Source organism: Pyrus communis, chromosome 17 (genome assembly GCF_041283825.1).
Source record: "Pyrus communis isolate YQ-2024b chromosome 17, ASM4128382v1, whole genome shotgun sequence".
Classification (NCBI taxonomy): domain Eukaryota; kingdom Viridiplantae; phylum Streptophyta; class Magnoliopsida; order Rosales; family Rosaceae; genus Pyrus; species Pyrus communis.
This window is the reverse complement of record NC_142581.1, coordinates 28,507,862-28,528,173: the sequence shown is the minus strand read 5'-3', so window position 1 is coordinate 28,528,173 and position 20,312 is coordinate 28,507,862. Positions and strand designations below refer to the sequence as shown.

Below are 20,312 nucleotides of genomic sequence, written 5' to 3'. Positions count from 1 at the left end.
CTGTTTAGCTTGAGGGGGTGTGAAGAGAATAATAGAGAGTCAAAAGTTAGCTAGAGTTACTGTAGTAATAATTCCTTTACTTTTACTCTATGGTAACTTTAGTTAGGAGTTGTTATATATGTACTCTGTAAAATTATTATGAAGAAAATGAGAAAAGATTTTATTTTTCTCCATAGGATATGTTAAATCCTTACCCTTTTAGGATTACAACTCTAATGATATATTAACTACTAAAGGGAATATTCAAAGATATCCCTAGATACACTACACAATCACATTCATATTCTAAATATGACTGCAACACAGTATTTATTTTCAACAATAAATGTATTTACAATAATGTTATTCTTACCACAATTTTATACCACATTTCTTTATCATCTTAGGTGGCAGATGAGTTGAATAGCCACATCATCTAAATTAATTAGCATGTAATCAAAATGTTAATCAATAATTAATAAAAAGATTGTTAATTAAATGATGATTGTGGTATACAAGATGTGACATCCCACATCGCTCAGGGGAGTGATCCTTATATGTATATTCTCATCCCTACCTAGCACGAGGCCTTTTGGGAGCTCATTGGCTTCAGGTTCCGTAGGAACTCCGAAGTTAAGTGAGAAGGGGGCTAGAGTAATCCCATGTTGGGTAACCCACTAGGAAGTTGCTAATGAGTTCCTAAAAACAAACCCGTGAGGGAATGGTAAGCCCAAAGCGGACAATATCGTGCTACGGTGGTGGAACGGGCCCGGGAAGTGATCCGCCCCGGGCCGGGATGTGACAATTGGTATCAGAGCCTAACCATGATCATGGTGTGTCGACGAGGACGTTGGGTCCCTAAGGGGGGTGGATTGTGACATCCCACATCGCCCAAGGGAGTGATCCTTATGGTATCGTTTGGTATGCAGACGGGACGGGACGGAACATAATGGAGTGGGAGCAAATATGCCCTCGGATGGAAACAAGGAGGAAGAAGAAAGAGACAGAGAGATTATAATTTTGTGTTCCACGGATATGGAACGAGTCGTTCTAGGGGGTGAGGTGGAACGAAAATTCACCCAAAACTCGTCCCGTGGAACAGCTCGTTCCACCCGTTTTAGGAGCACCAAACGTGGGACGGAACGCCTTGTCCCACTTTATTCTGTCCCATACCAAACGGTACCTATATGTATATTCTCATCCCTACCTAGCATGAGGCATTTTGGGAGCTCACTGGCTTCGGGCTCCGTAGGAACTCCGAAGTTAAGCGAGAAGGAGGCTAGAGCAATCCCATGATGGGTGACCCACTGGGAAGTTGCTCGTGAGTTCCCAAAAACAAAATCGTGAGGGAATGGTAAGCCCAAAGCGGACAATATCATGCTACGGTGGTGGAGCGGGCCCGGGAAGTGATTCGCCCCGGGCCGGGATGTGACACAAGGAGTCTCATTCTTCCACCTAAGATTATTTAAGTGTTTTAATTAATAAAAAGATTGAAATTAAATGATGTAGCTTGTTCAACTCAAATGTCACCTAGGGTAGTATGAAAATGTGGTACAAAAACATGGTATGAATAGCATTACTCATGTATTTATATGTATGCTTCTTTTCTTCTCTTTTTTAGGAAATACTTGTTTTATTAGGTTTTAATGAAAATTAAGTCCAACTAAACATAAGTTCAAACTTGTTTTAGTGAAAATCAAAAGCTCATGTCTAGTGTACAAACGAGCCGAACATGAGCTTTAAAAAATTATCAGAGCCGAGCTTGAGCTTGAGGTTATGTCACGACCCAGTCGTAAATTCTTTTTGTAGTTAAGCTTAACTTTTGGTTAGTATCAAATCTCATATCAGCCGAAAGTGCACATGGTTTTTATTGGATAATGCGAGACTGGCGACAAAGAGTTAGGCAAGATAACTAACAAATGGTACGAGGGTTAGTTCGTATAATTAGTCACTCACAGTCAAGTAGTATAAGCACGGAATGAAATGTGCATGACCCGGGTGTTTAGTTATATAAATTAACAGATATAGATGAAGAATTTGCATTGCACTCAGTGGTGGACCTATAGAGGGACCTAGGTGGTCCCAGGACCCCTCAGTGATCTGAAATCCTTGCTTGAAATGTCCCAAGGACCTCTCGAAGTTAAAAGCTGGTCCTCTGGCTCTGTGTTTAAGCTCTACAGTGGAGTCTTCACATAGAAGACGACCGTGAAGAAGAAAATAATTTTTTTTTTAAATGATTTGGCCCAAAACACGTTGGTCCTATTGATAAGCTTCAAGAATTGGAAGAATGCAAGAGGATGTTTTGACAAACATGTTGGTCCTATTGTAGCGTCCACAATACAGCTAGAGAAGCGGTAATCATCTAATGAATCAAAAGACACGTATTGAAGCAATTGTGATCAAACAATTGGAAGAAGAGTGTATGAACTATCATCTTTGCTTGAATGCATCAATATATTGCACTAAGTTCTTGTTGCGACAAGGCTTTCTTTTTCGTGGCCATGATGAAAGAAATACTTCGAATGATAGGGAGAGCTATTTAGAGCTCTTGCAATTCCTTGTGGATCATGATGAGAAAATAGAAGCCTTTGTGTCGGAAAATGCTCCGGGAAATCTCAAGCTAATAGCTCTTTCCAAACGATCTTGTCAATTCATGTAGCTTCAAAACATTTTTAGACTATGAAACCTTGTCATGGACGACTTTATTAGGATTTTGTAGCTTGTAAGGTTATTTTGAGTATGATTTATGAATGAAAACATATTATCATTTAACTTTTCAGTTATTTTTGTCTACAAATATTTTATTTTTTTTATTATTGAGACTTCCGAGTTTAAAATCTTGGATCAGTAACCGATTGCACTCTGCATTGCTATCGATAATAATTTGATATTTGATTGTATGATGCCATGACACTTAATTAAATAATGTCAATTTAGTGTGATAAGCTTATGTCCCTATTAAATTGTTGAAGTTCATCTCTCCATTGTTTATGCAGGTTATTAGACAATCAAGAGAGTACAAAGGATGAGAACGAATTAGATAGAAAGTAAAGTGTTACTTAGTTATTTACTTTAAATTTAGCTCATATTCTAAATTCGAGATTTTCTACCAGCCCTGTGTCCGGACAGTGACAGGTTATGAGCTTTTTCAGATTCGGCTCTCGTAGGCAGCGGAGATGTTGCTATGACCAAATGCCCTCACCTTACTGAGTACACATGTACTGCTGACACACAGAACAACATAGAAGCTCTATTTTCACTTGTATAAATTTGGTGGGTAAGAAAGCATCAAATGAAAAACGATAACGTCCGCTAAGAGAAAAAGACCCCCTTGCATTATGAACAAATCAAATACACCGCAAATAATGAAGCAATATGGTACACAACTTTCGAAAAGAGGAAAAAAGAAGAAAATGAAGCATATAGAACATTGTGCAAACAATATACCACCACCCTCAGAACACAATGCCTTTGTTACAATAATTGCATGCTGATTTACTCATACATGCACACATGACACACCTATAGAGGCAAAGAGAGAGACACGGAGATCGGGAGATTCACAAGTTTGGTGATTCACCGGCGGGTCCATGCCGAGCATTTAACAGGGGTTGGAGGGCTTTGACAACAATGCTCATGTTTGGGCGGAAATCGGCCTCATATTGCACGCACAGGGCGGCAACTGCAGCCATCTATAATCAAGACAGAAAAGAGCATTCAGTTATAGATGCTTGATCGCATAATCAGTATTAGTAATATTGTGGTATGCAGTCAACACACAAATGTATGGGGAGAAATGGAAAGGATGATGTTCAGCAACACCACCCTCGTGCCAATAGAAACAAGAAATAACCGGAATTGCATATTTGTGCATGTATGCATGTGTGTATTATGTATGTACATGATCTAGTTATTACCTTTGCAACCGCCTTTGGTGGGTACTCTCCTCCTAGTCTTGAATCAATGCACTGCCTAACTTTGTCTTCACTAAGCTTTGGTGTAGCCTAACAGAGTCCAAATACTTTAAAAATCAGTTCACTTGACCCCCCCCAAAGAAATAATAATAACAAGAATGAGAACATATTCTTATCTCTACAATTCAAAATAATAACAAGAACGAGAACATATTCTTATCTATCCAATTCAAAAAACAAATGGCAAGTGCTGTGCATAAAGAGCACAGATACAGTACCCATGTTACTAGACTCTGCTGCCCCCGTGGTAGTGTATGATCAACAGGTTTTCGTCCAGTCAAAAGCTCAAGCAGGACAACACCAAAACTGTAAACATCACTCTTGGCATTCAACTGTCCAGTCATTGCATATCTGCAAACCACAAATAAAATTACTGAATATTGGGGATCATGACATGCACCCTGATACCAAACTTTCAGGACGCAGTATTTAGTAAATTAGGTGGGTTATTGTCTAGCCTTTAAAACTGAGGTTGGTTATTTTAAAATAACGTGTATTTATTCTTTCAACAAAGGATCCTCAGCAATCAAGAACAACATACTCTGATTTCAAGTTTAGAATAGATCAAATGTGGCACATCATTACTGGATGAAATCTTTGAAGAACTATTAAAAGCTTACTCAGGGGCATGATAACCAAAAGTTCCTAGCACGCGAGTGGAGTGAAGACGTGCTGCATTATCAGGAGCTTGATTGGACAAATCAAAGTCCGCAATCTTAGCAACATCATCATCAAATATTAGTACATTGCTCGATTTGATGTCGCGATGAATGATGTGGGGATCAGCTTTTTCGTGCAAATACTCAAGCCCTTTTGCAGCACCCACGGCAATTTTCACACGTTGCACCCACGACAAAACTGGACCAGGCTGTGCCCCTTTAACACCTTTCCTTCCTGCATTAGCAAAATAATCGGGTCAAATACCGTAGAGTAACAGCTAATACAACAGCCCTCAAGTAGTCTATTCTCACTCAATGAAAGAAACTGCTTTCGCTAGAATTAAGATTAGACAATAAAAAGCAACTTAGTTGATTTCCTTGCACACAAAAATGCATCAATAAAGACTGCGCGGCTAGATAGAAACATTAAACTCAATTGTACCCTTAAGGTTTTTCTTTTATCTTTCTCTTACATACCGTGTAGAATATCATGAAGAGATCCATTAGATGCAAACTCATAGGCAAGAACACGTGAAACCCCATCAACACAGTAACCAAGTAGTTGAACAAAATGGTCGTGTTTCAGCCTTGACACCATAGAAACCTGTATCCGTCATTCGTCGATTTAGAAATGAATTTTAACTTGTTTCAACAACACGGCAATAACAAAGATAAAAACAGGTTCTCTTGTCTAACCTGCGCCAGAAATTCCTCATCAGGTTGTTTGCTGGCATCCAACTTCTTGATTGCTGCATGCTGCCCACTTTTAAGCACCCCATAGTATACTCTTCCATATGAACCCTCTCCGATCAAAGCACTGGTCCCAAAGCCTTCTGTAATCTCCTTTAGTTCATCTATTGGTATCGTAGGAACTTCGATGGGCTGGACCCTTACGGGTTGAGATCCTCTGGGTGCAGTTCCTGAAGCATGATGACTTCCCTCATTTCCTGCGACGAGATTCAACTCAGTACGAAATTGATAAAATTGGCGACGGAAACAAACAGATACAAGCGGAAATGAAGTAAACTTTACAAACTTTCCGAAAAACGGAACTCTAAGAAATAATAGTTAGTTGAAATGTATGAGGCTAGATGCAACACAAGGCCTCAGCTATAAGAGAGTGGATTGGATCATTACCTGCCGGATTTTTCACCGTGTATTGACCTCCATGGTCGTTCGCTTTATGCATACCATCGTCTTCGCAACAGCCGAAGCAGCTCATGATTCCTTACCCACACAAAAACAAAACTAAAATTATTAAAAATGTAATTATACAAGTCTCAGTACGTATTATGTAATCAGTAATCAAATTCAGTTCAGCCATCGAACACGGAGATCAAACAAATCGCCACCAAAAACAAAAATTCGTAATTTTTTAACCAAAAAAATAAAATAAAAAAGGTGAATAATGAGTAGATCGTTATCAGCAGCTGAGAATTCGAGTAAAGAAACGGAAAATGAGAAAGCTTTAAAACAGAGAGATCGTAAGAGAGCGTACCTGAAAGAATGAAAAACTAGAGAAAAATAAAACGAGACGCCGGTGCTGCTTGCCGTTGTTGTAAACTAATTACAAGAGACTAATCTTGTCTGGGGTGTCTGTCAGTGAGTGTGTGGAGAGAGAGAGAGAGAGAGAGAGAGAGAGAGAGAGAGAGAGATCTGAGAGCTCCAAATCCGGCGGAGGAAGCGCGGCGCAGGATAAGCTGGAAGGGGTGCGCAGGATAAGAGGACACCAGCGAAAGAGGGAAGGAGGCTGAAGTCTTTGTAATTATTATTAGTTCATATTTTAGAATATTTTGTTTTGGTAATCTTAGAATTTAAGAATGTATATTTATTATGTTTAAATTTGGTGTTGGCCAAACTTGACTGGTTACAGTGACTGAGAAAACGTGAATGAGTCCATTGACTCCTTCCTTCCTTGTTTCCTTTCTTCAAGTTCGACTTGGATCGATTGCTTTCGCGTGCAACGACATTACAAGACAACTCTTCTTCCCCGTCAAAGTTAGGTACGTAGATTAATAAATAATTATTCAAACACATCATTTTGGATATTATATTTATATCTAGTAATGTTAGACAGCTAAAAATTACAAATTAAATAATGTGTTACTAATAAAAAATAAGTATATGTATTAATACTTAAAAATAATTCAATCATCAACTTCTATGTCATTTAATTTACAAAATTTTGTTTACAAAATGAATACATATGGAGAAAAGTACAACAAAACTTGTTTTCCTCGATGTGCTTTTGATTGTTGCACCTTCAGGTACAATACTTCTCTCGAACAATTGTTTTTCTTTTTTCACCCAACCTCCCTCATCTTTTCTTTACATTTTCTGTTCCAACTCTGCAACTTCTCCTCATATACATAATTGTATTAGTATGTGATATTTTCTAGTTAATAATCAAAGAAATATTGATGGTAGCAGTTGGACATCATCCTCATATTTGTGGAGGGACAAGAATTGTCTGCCCTCTCACTTCTGGTGCCCTCATGTGCTCTGCTGTTTGTGTGGTCACGGTTAAGTCACGTCAACATTTTATATTAATATTCATTTTTGTCTTATTATCTCTATGAAAAAAATAATATAAAATGTTGACGTGGCTTAACCGTGACCACACAAAATAAGAAGGCATGGAAGGGCACCGGAAGTAGGAGGGGCAGACAATCCTTGTCCTTTATGGAGTCCTACTTTCAACGTTGAAGCCCCTTTCATTCAAGTTCTAGGTAGGTACTCTACAAATTCTTTGTAATTTCTTAGTCCCCATTCATTTCCTTTTCCTTAAGTTCCGAATGTTTAATTGTAACGCGCGAACTTGCTAATTGCGTCGTAATTTCTAGGTCTTTAACCAAATAGGAACGAGTCGGATTTAAACCTTTACTTTGATTGGTTGGTTTTCATGTAACCTTTTATATTTCCATACTTGGCCATGCTTTAAGTCTTAATATGTTTTCCTTTTGGGCTCATACATTCAATTGATTATTATTATTTTAATACGTGAGCTATTTCATTACATATTGACGGCATATTAGTCATTTTCTCATGTAAATCTAATACTACATGAGGCGGCATCGTATTTTTAACGTCCAGATCAACGGTATGCTAAAACAGAATCGTCAGTCCCAATAAATGCATACATGAAAGTTTGAACCAGAGTTGAGCCGTATTCTAAATCTTAATTCGTTTTTTACTAGGCCAATTCCTTCGATTTTCAGTTGATTAAAACCTTAACATATTTCTTTCTTTGTCGTGTGAGAAAGAATAAAAATGGAAACCAAAAAAAGAAAAGCTCTGAAATAGAAGATCATCTTTCTTTTGCCTTATAGATGCTAACAGTGGCTTTTGCTTAGTGCTTTTGAAAACACCGTCACTGATGGCATAACCGGCTTAAGCTCACAACGCATGACGATGCATAGTTCATTAGTTTGTCAACGTGTAATCACGTACGCACTGCCAAATTGGCAATACCTTGAGAAAACGGGTGCATATATGCATGACAAAGCAACAAAATAGTAAAGCAATGCAGCGAGCACTTGCAGGCACCTTCCTCAGCTCGACCATATGTCCTTATTCCATAAAACTACTTCTTTATTTTAGTCGATATTCCATTAAACTATTCAACTTCTCTACTTTTCCACCAAATCCCAGTTCACAGGTTCCTACTTTTTCACTATTGTCCATGCATGTATAATTGTACGCCTTGTAATGACAATTTTGCCCTCTTGAACTTCATCTCCTGCTTTCAGAAATATAAAATACCCTTAATTACAAAAGGACATGTTTGGTATTTGAAATCATACCCATCTCTGAAGCATTCTCCTCAGTCAGTATATAAACTCCTGCGTATTCCTCATACTTGGCCATCAACTGAGCTTGCTATCACTCTTTCTCGGCAGCGACCGGCCATCGACCGACCTAATTGAGAGTAAGAGAGAAAATGGAGGTGACAGAGAGGCCTGTGGGAATGTTCGCAATGGGCTTAGCTCTTCTTCTTTGCTTTGCTGCTGCACAGGTGCGCTCAAAGTCATTATACACGTTTATACTGTACTTGTAATATCTGCTCTTCGCTGTCCCAATCAGTGCATGCATCCACAACCCACATTATCGCCTTGTTGCAGCGTTGCATATACATGAAGTGGAATTGCATTAAAATGTGGTGACACTAGCCTTTTTAGGTAAAACTAGCTTTGCTACAAGAGCTAGAAAAGTTGATTTTAGCCCAAATTTCCCAACATATTTTAGGGAAATGGGGCAGTTAAATATTTTTACCTTCTCTTTTCTCTATCGTTTTTACAAAACTTTAATCATGGCTTTTTTTTTTCTTTTTTTTTTTTTTTTGTTGACCTGAGCAGGTAATGTTCATGGCTTTGTTCGTTTAATGGTACATCTTACTCTTTAACTAGACATTCTTTGAGCCGGAAAAGGACCACATCTTATCCATAAAAAGAAGGGGATACTAAGAAACGAAAATTTATTCATGTGCTGCTTGCCAAATGTGTTGTCATTACATAGGTCTTCCAATGGATCCAGAAAGAAAACTAGGACAAAAAAATGAAAATAATGATATACGGTAGATGGCTTGTACGTAGTTTTGAATAAAATCTTGTCTATTAAAATGATTAGAGCGTAAAATAAAAAACATTAATTATGGATAGGTAAAGAATTTCGAATGGTAAATTTATAAATAATAAATGTGTTAAACATGGTAAGTTTTAAAAATAAGGACTTATATTAGATTTTAAAAACCATTCAGGTTAAAATCTAAAAACAATTTTATTGAAGCCCTAAAATCTAAAAGGCGATAAACCCTAAAATCGCATGTATCTAGAAGAAAACGTAGCACAATTTGAGAAAAAAAATTATTCAGAAAATATGGAAGCAATTGAAGATGTTTGCAATCATAGGAAGGGCATGACATATACAAATTTTTTCCAAGGAGATTGATTTGTTTGATTTAAGAAATGGAAGTGAAGATTTTGATCGTCTTCTTAGGATATCGGAAACGGTGGGGCAGCTGCAACATTAACATGGTGCATTGCAAAACCGTCGGCAGATGTTGAAAAGCTTCGGCACAACATTGATTATAGCTGCGGCCAAGCCGGAATAGACTGCAGGTCGATTCAGCCAGGTGGCGGTTGTTTCAGCCCAGAGAATGCCGTCTCACATGCTTCTGTTGCCATGAATCTGTTTTTCAGGGCCACCGGAAAGCACTTTTGGGACTGCCACTTCAATGGCACCGGCTTAGTTGTTTCTCAGAATCCATGTACGTCTCCAACCCCCTGCCGCTTTTGCTCCAATTCTCCTTTTATTTATTTATATAATTATTATTGAGTTTCGGTCTTTCATATTACAAATGCAATTGTAATATTTGATTGGATGGCAGCTGTTGGCACTTGTGAGTATCTATTGTGATGACGGATCATGATTCATGGGGATATTTGATTAGTCGAGCAAGGACCTACATCAATAATGCATAGATATATTATCCCCCGTCAAAATTTAATCAGTTATTTTTCGAACTGTACTTCTTGTTTTGTATTTTCAATCGAATTGTACTTGTTTTGTACTTTCACCTTGTTATCTCATGTGCACTATTCAGTTACTTTTGTTTTCGATCAACTTATATCAGTATTTGGTACCCTTTTTTTGCATTCGCATCTCTTTAACCCTTTAAAAGGTCAAAACATTAAAAGGAGTTTGCAACTTAATTGATTAAGAACCGTCTATTTTTTCTACAAAATCCTGAATTCGAGTTCAATTCCTTATTATCATTTGCAAATATAAAATAAAAAGAATTTTTGGGAGACTCTGATTTTTGCCATATTAGTGTAACATATGATGTGGCAAGTAATGCATACGTTATGAATAAAATATAGGAAGTTTTAACGAAACACTTCTGATTCTGTTCACTTTTAACGAAAAATAACATTTTTAACTTTCATGGTACTATTCATTTACACATTTATTTGTCATTTTTCATTAAAACTAAAGTTTTTGAAGACTTTTCGTTAGTTTTCCTTAAAATATATTCAAAATTTACAAGGAACATGGTAAATGAAAATTGATTAGTAGATGCAGACAATTAATAAATAGCTATAGAATTTAGAAATTTTTATCAAAATACAAAATAACCTTGGCAAATTTCGTACAAACTTTGGCTTGAAAGTTCGAGTTTTCTGTTCTCCATATTCATTCCAATTTCAATTCCATTATAAAGAAAATATTTGTATTTAGAAATTTTATTTCATTGACACAGGATACCATGTCGGTGAAACCATGTTATGTGTTAATTCTTCTCTAAAAACAATTTCGACAAAATTATTTTTCTTTTTATACAGACACTGGTGATGAACATATCACGTTACAGAAAATAGAAAGATGAACAAATAATAGGGGAAAAATACCTTAAAAATAAAAAGTATGAAATTAGAACATTAGAAATTTGCTTTTTAAGTTGTACAACAGCAGCAATTAAAACACGCAAATTATTCATCCGGTGCCAATTAATGCAAAAGCTTCGGCAGCAGGGGCGGTATTTGATCCATCTCTCAAGACTGAGGCTTCTCCCACTTGAGGGGCTTCACAACCTCCCAGGTGAAATCTGGGTCGTCCCTTCCAAAGTGTCCGTAGGCAGCTGTCTTCAAGAACCTTCCACCGCCACCCCTCTTGAGATCGAGGTTGATGGTGATCATACCAGGCCTGAAGTCGAAGGTCTCCTTCACAATTTTAAGGATTTCCTTGTCAGGGATCTTTCCAGTTCCATATGTGTCAACGAAAACCGACAAGGGCTCTGGCACACCAATGGCATAAGACACCTGCACGATGGCCCTGCGAGCCAGCCCATTTGCTACAATGCTCTTGGCAGCCTGCCTCACAATGTAGGCGCCACTCCTGTCGACCTTGGTAGGGTCCTTTCCGGAGAAAGCACCACCACCATGGGCCCCCCATCCACCGTAAGTGTCGATGATGATCTTGCGTCCAGTAAGACCTGCATCACCATGAGGACCGCCAATAACAAAGCGGCCAGAGGGGTTAAGGTGGAAAATTGTCTTCTCATCAAGGTACTTCTCAGGGACAACAGGCTTAATGACATGCTCCTTGAGGTCAGCGGCAATCTCATCGTTTGTGACAGTCTCATCATGCTGGGTGGAGATAAGGACGGTGTGGACACGCACTGGAACCATAGCTCCGTTTTCGTTGTAGTACTCAACGGTAACTTGGGTCTTGCCGTCGGGTCTCAACCAGGGGCAGGTACCATTCTTCCTGACCTCAGTGAGGCGAGCACCAAGCTTGGTGGAAAGCACATGGCTAAGAGGCATCAATTCAGGGGTTTCGTCAGTGGCATATCCGAACATGTGACCCTGGTCACCAGCACCAATCTCCTCAGGTCGCTTGGTAAAGTGACCATGAACGCCCTGGGCAATATCTGGGCTCTGCTGCTCAATGTTAACCAGGACCTTGCAGTTTTCGGCATCAAGACCCACGTCATCAGAAACAAATCCAATGGCGCGGCAAGTGTCACGGACAATCTTCTCATAGTCAACATTGGCCTTGGTAGTGATCTCTCCAAACACCATGACCATGTTGGTTTTGGTGCATGTCTCACAGGCAACCTTGCTATCAGGGTCCTGGGCAAGGCAGGCATCTAGCACTGCATCAGAGATCTGGTCGCACAGCTTGTCGGGGTGACCCTCGTTCACGGATTCAGATGTGAATAGGAAAGTCTCCATTCTCTACACAAGATAAAAGTATACCAAGACACATCCGTATAAATATAAGCAACAAAGACAAGTCATAGCTCTAACAACAGAAAGAATAAAGATTAAAAACCCGCATATCACCAAATTCGCAGTTGTCGTAAATCTGAATACAACATCAATTGTACTTTCGAATTTAACAAAAGTAAATATTCCCACAGAAAAGCAAATACAGAGTGAACAAACATATCCCTAAAGCATTTAAGCATCACATCACATCAGATATAAAGCCCAACAGATTCTGCACTCCAAAACAGATACAGTGAATGACAACATCAAGCTCATCTTCAAGAATAAAGGGCAGTTCACTAAAATATCCACCACTAACAGGGTTCTACTAAGAAGGACAGTATTACAAGTCACACCAGTCTATGAAAAATCTTCAGAATACATAAACTTACAGCCACAGGGAACAATGAAAATCCCATAAAACTACAAATTATCAGATCTGCAAGGTTTACTGAAACAAAACCCAAACACTTGAATTTAACTTGTCAAATCACAAAACACAAGGGGAAAATGCTAACGAAAAACAATCACATCGAGTTAAACCTGCCAGATCTTTCATTTTTTCCATAGCGAAACTTATAAAGTCCCCCTAAAAATCCCACAAACCGCCAGCCCGCTCACATTATAATCAAACCACAAACAGTAAGGACAAGGAAAACGAAAACCCAACAGAGAAAAGCGCTAAAATGGTACCTCTGAAGCGCGGATCTGGAAGTGAAGGAAGTTGGAGGGAAGAAGAAGGGGGCTGTGCTTTTCGAACCACACCCTTAACGCAGAGAAAGCGGAAGACGATCAAACGACTGCAATTGTCCGAAATGCCTCTTATTCGTATTTATACTATTTAATTAACCTCACCGGTTTACCGGACGCCTCCGTTTCGATTTGTTTTATCTTCGTCGGTCATTGACCATCGAATGGTTGCGATATGATCAGCCGTTGGTTGTGAACGAATCCAGGGTTTGGTGAGAATATCTAGTACCTGGGCCGTAGGTATTACCGGCTGCTGCTTGTCTTTCACCAACCCTAACCGGTAGTCGGCTCACAGGGCTTGGCTTCTTTGGTTTCACTGGCTTGGCTTTAATGTATATGCATGCAAATCACATCCAAATTCCAAATACCAGCCTTTTTCTTTCACTTTTTTATTTTATTTTATAAATGTGAAAACAACAAACAAATAAAATAATGAGAAAAAGGAAAATATTGGTTTATTTCTGAGATAGAACTTCGCTGCTGAACAGATTAGCAGCAGCTGCTTACGACCAATCTCGGTTAGACAGTGTCCAAGTCTTGATTAAAAAATAAAAACTTGAACACGTGTTCAACCGTAATTGGTCGTAAGCAGCTGCTGCTGATCTTTCAGTAGCCAAGTCAAGTTCTTATTTCTAGAATAAAGAGATTTTCTTGAGATTTACATCGACATCAAATCAAAATCAGATATTTATAAATAATTTACCTTTTCTAAGTTAATTATTTGCCTTTTTTCGATGAAGGTTCAATATTTTTTTTTTTGTCAAACCAATAAAAATACAATATTGATTGATGTAGCAAAAGCATTCAAGAGTGTAAATGTGGTCTCATTATTTAACAAATAAAAATACAATATCTAGTGGCGCATCGTCGGCCAAATTCCGTTGCTGACTTGCAGAGGGGAAAAATTAGACGGGCGGGTCATAGCCCGAAACTCAATAAAATGATTTAAAACCGACCCAACCCAATTTACCATGAGTGGATTCTTGGGCGGTTTGTTCAAAAAATTGTCCACTCACAAATGAGGAGCGAGTGAAGAGCCATCTGCTTCTTCAATCGTTTTCTCCATTATTTTCCTAACCCCATTAATGAATCCATAACATATAAATGAAAGTGGGACAATTACTAGTGAAGTTACTAAAAAGGCCTTTTGGAATTAGACCGTGAATTTTAGTGGTAATGGCATTTTAGTCTTCGCGGAGCCACCGACAACACAGTGAGAACATTTGAGCTGGGAACTGAAAGCACCAGGTGTCCTCCTCCTCCATAACATCATTTCTTTTCTTGAAAGGGGAATGCGGCACCTATTTTTGGAGAGCAATTTAGAGAATAATAGTGTTTTCATCTAATAATATATTGTCACATATTATTTTACTACACCTGATATTGTATCAGTAGATTTAGAATGTCACAATGACCGTGCATCTAGTTCATCTAATCATTCTTCTATTTTTAGGTCACAATAAGATCTTCAAAGAACGAAGTTTGGCTACTAAACAATAAACAATATTTCTTATTAAAAAATCAATGTGGCTGATTCCTTGTTTGATACATATTAAGTTCTTTTCTCTAGAAATTTTTTTTTTTTAAATTGAACATTATGTATCAAATCAAGGAGCAGCTACGTTAACTTTTTAACATTGTTAATTATTCAGCAGCTAAGCTTTGTTTTTAGGAAAGGGATCCTCTCTAGATCGCATCCACCAAATCCACTAAGTTCAGGGATCTGGGCCATTGAAATTTGATCTAACGGCTAAAGTTATTATAACTTTTAAAGTGGACCCCTGTTTGTAGCCGTTTGATCAAATTTCAATAGCCCAGATCCTAAAACTTGTTGAATTTGGCGGAAGGGATCCGGAGAGGATCCCTTTCCTTGTTTTTAAGTATGTTATGTAAAAGTTGGCATTAATAAGTGGGCCACATTTAAAAATTCAGCAATAGAAGACAATAACACAAAAACCCCACATTCCTTTTTTCTTTTTTTCTTTTTTTTTGGTTGCTTTGGTTGGAAACAAAAAGAAAACAAAACTCAATAAATTAAAGTAGAGAAGAAGATATTGTTGATTGTACTCAATGAATCTTATTATTTATGAGAATCCTTGTCAATCAAATAATTCTTCACGTACAAGTTTTAAGATATCTCTAACTTAATTCCATATATTGTCCGAAATACAAAACAAAAGTTATTCCAAAAAAAAAAAAAAAAAAAAAACAAAGAAGAAGTTAAATCCGCTATCGTATTCATTTACGTTTGTCATGTAATATGATATTCATATTCTGATAATTACTAACAACCGAATGTATTCCATGAGGCACGATATACGACAAATTAGGCTAATTCTTGAATTAAAGAACGAGTGTGATTGAACTTATTAATTTAAATGACAGTCTCACATAGAATAAATTAGTCAGATTTAAGGATTTAACTTATTCTTATCTCAACCTGCACCAAACGAGACATTATAATTGGTCCACAAGAATTCGGGATAAGAGGCTTAAGAGGGTTAAGATGACTGATGCTTGGTCACCAACCCAATTGAGTCATTGACCAATGCACTTATTTGTTTCTTGAGGAAACAGTAGGGAACATAATTTAACGAACCAATCGAACAGCAAGGCCAAGAAGTTTGAATCCATGGCTGCCATGCCATGGCTTTTGCGATGACTTGGCATCAACTAAGCAAAAGTGGCACGTATTGTAACAGGGCTAAGGTACGTGCGGTTCCCGGTTCCCAGTTCCCGCCCAACACACACGCGCACAACAAAAAAAAAAAAAAAAAAACACTAAAAGCTAAAAGGTAGAGACGGATTTGTAATATTTTTGGACTAAATTCCCGTAAGTTTGGGGTAACCGGCACCTATGACCTACCGGTTGAGGGTTTTGGTTGGTGAAATGGTTTTGACTTTTGAGTGCCCAATGATTAAAAAGGACAGAATTTTAAATAAATATCTTTCTTTCTTTCCTTTTTTTGGTTCAAAAAATTTGAAACAAATATTAAATATCATAAAATCCTTTTATATTATTTTTCTGTAAAACGGTTGGTGAAGTTGTCGGCGTTCCAATCTCATATTGGACTTGTAAGTGTAACTTGACCAACTCGTATCCATTCCCTCGTACAAATTACAGAAGCCCAAGAATACAGAAATTTATTTTAATTGAAACGTTGCATATGGGATTTAGACAACGTAGAAGATTTGATCCAAGGATGTGGTCATAACCAACAGACGGATGGATGGACAATCTGTGGTTGAGCTGAATTTATGATTGTGTGAGAATTGGATTCAAACGCAAGTTAAAACGTGTGCTTTTGGATAAAATGTCAAACTAGTATTAAGTCTCTTTAATTTAGAACTACGCAGACTCCATTTTATAATAACATCTCACGAATGCATTGAAAGTCGAAAAAAAAGAGTTGAGGTGAACACAAATGGTACATCACGTGTTTTAATAGAAGTGATGAGAAATTTTATTTTTTAAGTTATTAACTTTTTAGCACATATATCCATCATTTGTATAGTGACACGTGATGTACCATTCCGTGTACTAGCCATATTGAAAAATCTCTCATCTCGTAACGCCAATGCACGGAAATCTAAGAAACTATCACTGTATATAGTGAATGTTGAGAATAGTTTCTTACATGGATCCTTAACCAATGATGATTCATATCATTGGATGACCCACAATCGTCCTCAATTATATGTGGCAATAGGGATATAACACATGCCCCTTTGTTTACAATGGTCAATTGATTATTTTTTTTTTTTTTTTTTTGAAAACATCAATATTTTTACACTAAGAGAATGATGAGTTCGGTTCAGTCACACAACGAACAACCTAATATGGAATTAAATTCGTCATCCACGAAATTTGAATTTAAAATCTTTTACTTCCAAATGAAGAAAAATACCACAAGATTTGTGGCATTGAACGGCAGACAAATTTTGGAACACTCAGCTATCACCCTCTCCTTTTCTTTTTTTAAAATACAATGCTAAACCCTTTTTCACTGAAATATTTATGGAGTTTAACTCTTAAATTAGATACACCCCCCCCTTCTCCTCCAATAAACCTTTGACCAACCCGATTAATATCAGTTTTCCACTAGTGAGATAGATATGTTTGTGGTGGTAGTGCAACATATTTTCCAAAAAAATCATTGGTATTACCAAGAGTATTACCATCCCAATCCCGACCAGAAGACCCATTCCCATGAACACCAACATCACCTTCACTTGGTAACACAAACACTAGAAAAAAATGCAATGGACTAAAGTATGGACGATAAAAATATAGAAAAAACCAACGTGAGATACAATGGTCAATTGTTAGCCCATATGAACTTTGAAACAAGCAACATATGTTGTATTATTATTGTCCATCTAAATTGAGTATGTAAGTTATGTCAAATTTTATGTCACTCTAGCGGATTTTCATTTTATTGACATACATACAATAAAGTCACAACTAAATAACGAGTAATAAGTTTATTTTATTTATTTTTAAATAGTCTTTGCATCTGCAACTTGTATGTTTTTATAGCATCATAAATATTTTAAGATGTCAATGCGAGAATTGAAGATTTCTGATTACGGAATTTTCTTCCGCTCTTGCGATTGTGTAGAAGAGTCTTTAAACATGAACTTTCTCACTCCTTGGCTAGAACAATAACATCTTTGACCGACGCATTCACAATTACGCCCATCACAATCCTTAGGTTGTTTGCAGACACCAGGAATATGAAAATCAGTTGCTTCGACTCCAAGATTCACACCTACCACGAATATAATTTGTATTATTAAATAAAAAAATATACATGCTATTATGCTATGTATGCGGAAAAGTTGCAAGATGTAAGAGAAAAGATACAAAAAAACAAATGAGAAAAAAATGGGTGAAAAAAAAAAAGTAGTCAAGAAATATGGTAACAAGAGATGCAACAACCAGCACTGTAATGAGGAAAGCTAACTTGAGTGAACCTTTGTCCATGGCAAATTGGCAATTCAATCTGTTAATTACTAGAGGAAGATATTACAATTTTTAGACTTGTATTGTGCTATAAAACTTCTGAGAATTTTTTTCTCAATCCACGATTAAATATAGCTGAAGTTGAGAATTGTTTCAATACTTGCGTATCTCGATATATTGTATTTTTTCATGTATGAGATTTGAGAGTAATAAATTTTATCGACCGTAATGGTAAAAAATTGCAAACCATATTAATTCTGTTTCATATCTCAAATAATTTGATAAATATAAAAATTAATTGAACTGTAGTGGTATATATAAGTCAATCGACGCAGATTTCAAACTATATTAGTTATATTCTATACCTTAAATAACACGACGTCCAAAATTATCCAGATTATTTTGTTGTTAACAAGAGTGCTAGTATACAATGACATATAGTTGAATTTCGCACTTATTTCAATAGTACCGTCAAGAAAAAATATCGTATCATTTTTATTAAAATTATAATTGGTACTTCAAAATTTTCATCTTACATTTTAAATTTTTTATTTTAAAAAGAAAAATACATTTATGTGGAGTGCATAATACAAATTTTAGATTGACCAATAATAATCTTTTTTATTTATTTTCTTTTTCAGTAAATGGCGGTCGGTGAAGTTGTCGGTCTGCTAATCTCATATTTGGACCGGTAAGTGTAACTTGATCAACTAATATCCCTTGTACAAATTACAAAAGCCCAAGACTAAAGAAGTTTATTTTAATTGAAATGTTGCATACGAGATATAGACAACATAGAAGAATTTGATTAGAAGGATGTGGTCATAACCAACAGACGGACAGAGGGATAATCTGTGGTTGAGCTGAATTTATGATTGTGTGAGAATTGGATTCAAACATACGTTAAAGCCTGTGATTTCGGATGAAATGTCAAAGTAGTATCATGTCTCTCTAATTTAAGACATACGTTAAAACATACGTTAGAACTGCGCAGACTTCATTTTCTAATCCCATCCCACAAATGCAGCAAAAATCCAAACAAGAGAGTTGTGGTTAGCCAGGGCATCTCCTAACTCCAATGCACTGGAAATCTAAAAATTATTGATTCACATCATGAAACAAAAAAAAGTACTGCATTGTATTAACTTACTACGGTCTCGTTTGACGGCTCGTGTAAGGTATCAGATTTGATGAATAATACGAATCTAGTCGTTTGGTGCCCTTCTATACTAAATAAGCACTAGATTATTTAACCGATTCCACTTATTTAATCCGATGTTCACGTTCTCTTTCCTTTCTCCCACGAACTTGTCTGAACATCTCAATTGGGAAATTATAATGTCGTTCTTCCTTTTATTTCTCCAACCCAACAACAATTCTCTAGCTTTCCGTCCGGCGAATAACCTAGCCATGACACTTATTCCTACCGACCAACAAACCAGAAAAAGATCTTGAAAGTCGTTAAACTAGACTGCATGTAGCCACAGTCCCGCCGCTCTAGCAGCCACAACGACGTCTTCATTTTCATACCCATGGTGGCAGATGGATAATTGAGGGATTCATTTGGATTTTGGGATTAATTAATTAGTAGTTTTTTGCTGTGAGGGAATTAAACTCAAAATTGGGAAAGTTTCATCTGTGTATTTTATTTCAATAGATTAGAAACCATGGAGATTTGGTGGCAGTGATTGCAAGGAGTAATGGAATGTGAGCTTTTGATTTCAATGGTATGGTGGCGGTGGTGAGCGCTGGGCGGCTCCCTGGTTTTGTTTCTTCCCTTCTTCTGGATTTTTGTCCGTGACAGTTGTTTTTTTTTTTTCAATTATTATTGTTTTCTTATCTCTATTCTTCTTCATTTTAACTGTCATGATTTTCTGAAATTTGTTTTTTTTCTTTGACATTTTTTATCCAGTTTAATACTAAGCACAATATAAATAAAATGGTCTGATATTGCATAAAACATCCTACTAATTACTATTCGATAATTATTTATTCTATTCAATTAATACAAGAGCTGCCGAACGAGGCCCAAATGATTTCAGGCTAAATGAGACTAATGAGTAGTGCACATTGTATTAACTAACTAATTGGTTAATGTTTAAACCATACTATCACTGCATATAGCTAACGTTGAGAATTGTTTCTTACATGGATCCTTGACCAATAGCGATTGATATCATTTGATGACCCATAATCGTACTCAATGATATGTGGC

At 36.9% G+C, this 20,312-nt stretch overlaps 3 protein-coding genes across 3 annotated transcripts; 1 reads left to right on the top strand and 2 right to left on the bottom strand.

The window, feature by feature from the left end:
* Window positions 1-3,292: 3,292 nt before the first annotated feature.
* Window positions 3,293-6,558, bottom strand: LOC137707534 (protein CYTOSOLIC ABA RECEPTOR KINASE 2). The gene is made up of 8 exons (XM_068446419.2): window positions 6,111-6,558; window positions 5,750-5,839; window positions 5,309-5,559; window positions 5,090-5,216; window positions 4,574-4,847; window positions 4,172-4,304; window positions 3,897-3,983; window positions 3,293-3,671 (listed from the first exon to the last, which is right to left on the bottom strand). The coding sequence occupies exons 2-8, from the start codon at window positions 5,832-5,834 to the stop codon at window positions 3,540-3,542; spliced, it is 1,089 nt and encodes a 362-aa protein (XP_068302520.1). The 5' UTR covers window positions 5,835-5,839; window positions 6,111-6,558; the 3' UTR covers window positions 3,293-3,539.
* Window positions 6,559-8,490: 1,932 nt separating this feature from the next.
* LOC137749393 (major pollen allergen Ole e 10-like) lies at window positions 8,491-10,234 on the top strand. The gene is made up of 3 exons (XM_068489485.2): window positions 8,491-8,627; window positions 9,608-9,878; window positions 9,999-10,234. Exons 1-3 carry the CDS (start codon window positions 8,553-8,555, stop codon window positions 10,025-10,027), a joined length of 375 nt encoding a protein of 124 aa, XP_068345586.2. The 5' UTR covers window positions 8,491-8,552; the 3' UTR covers window positions 10,028-10,234.
* Window positions 10,235-11,002: 768 nt separating this feature from the next.
* Window positions 11,003-13,203, bottom strand: LOC137707995 (S-adenosylmethionine synthase 1-like). Its single transcript, XM_088689519.1, has 2 exons — window positions 13,075-13,203; window positions 11,003-12,348 (listed from the first exon to the last, which is right to left on the bottom strand). The coding sequence occupies exon 2, from the start codon at window positions 12,343-12,345 to the stop codon at window positions 11,164-11,166; it is 1,182 nt and encodes a 393-aa protein (XP_088545645.1). The 5' UTR covers window positions 12,346-12,348; window positions 13,075-13,203; the 3' UTR covers window positions 11,003-11,163.
* Between the last annotated feature and the right edge of the window lie 7,109 nt (window positions 13,204-20,312).

Bases quoted from the DNA above. Each gene is read 5' to 3' on its own strand.
- LOC137707534 (XM_068446419.2), bottom strand. From the start codon at position 5,834: ATGAGCTGCTTCGGCTGTTGCGAAGACGATGGTATGCATAAAGCGAAC. The intron at 5,217-5,308 runs GTTAGACAAGAG...TGACGGATACAG, and splicing joins ATGAGGAATTTCTGGCGCAG to GTTTCTATGGTGTCAAGGCT. The intron at 4,848-5,089 runs GTATGTAAGAGA...TTGCTAATGCAG, and splicing joins TCTTCATGATATTCTACACG to GAAGGAAAGGTGTTAAAGGG.
- LOC137707995 (XM_088689519.1), bottom strand. From the start codon at position 12,345: ATGGAGACTTTCCTATTCACATCTGAATCCGTGAACGAGGGTCACCCC.
- LOC137749393 (XM_068489485.2), top strand. From the start codon at position 8,553: ATGGAGGTGACAGAGAGGCCTGTGGGAATGTTCGCAATGGGCTTAGCT. The intron at 8,628-9,607 runs GTGCGCTCAAAG...TCGTCTTCTTAG, and splicing joins TTTGCTTTGCTGCTGCACAG to GATATCGGAAACGGTGGGGC. The intron at 9,879-9,998 runs GTACGTCTCCAA...ATTGGATGGCAG, and splicing joins AGTTGTTTCTCAGAATCCAT to CTGTTGGCACTTGTGAGTAT.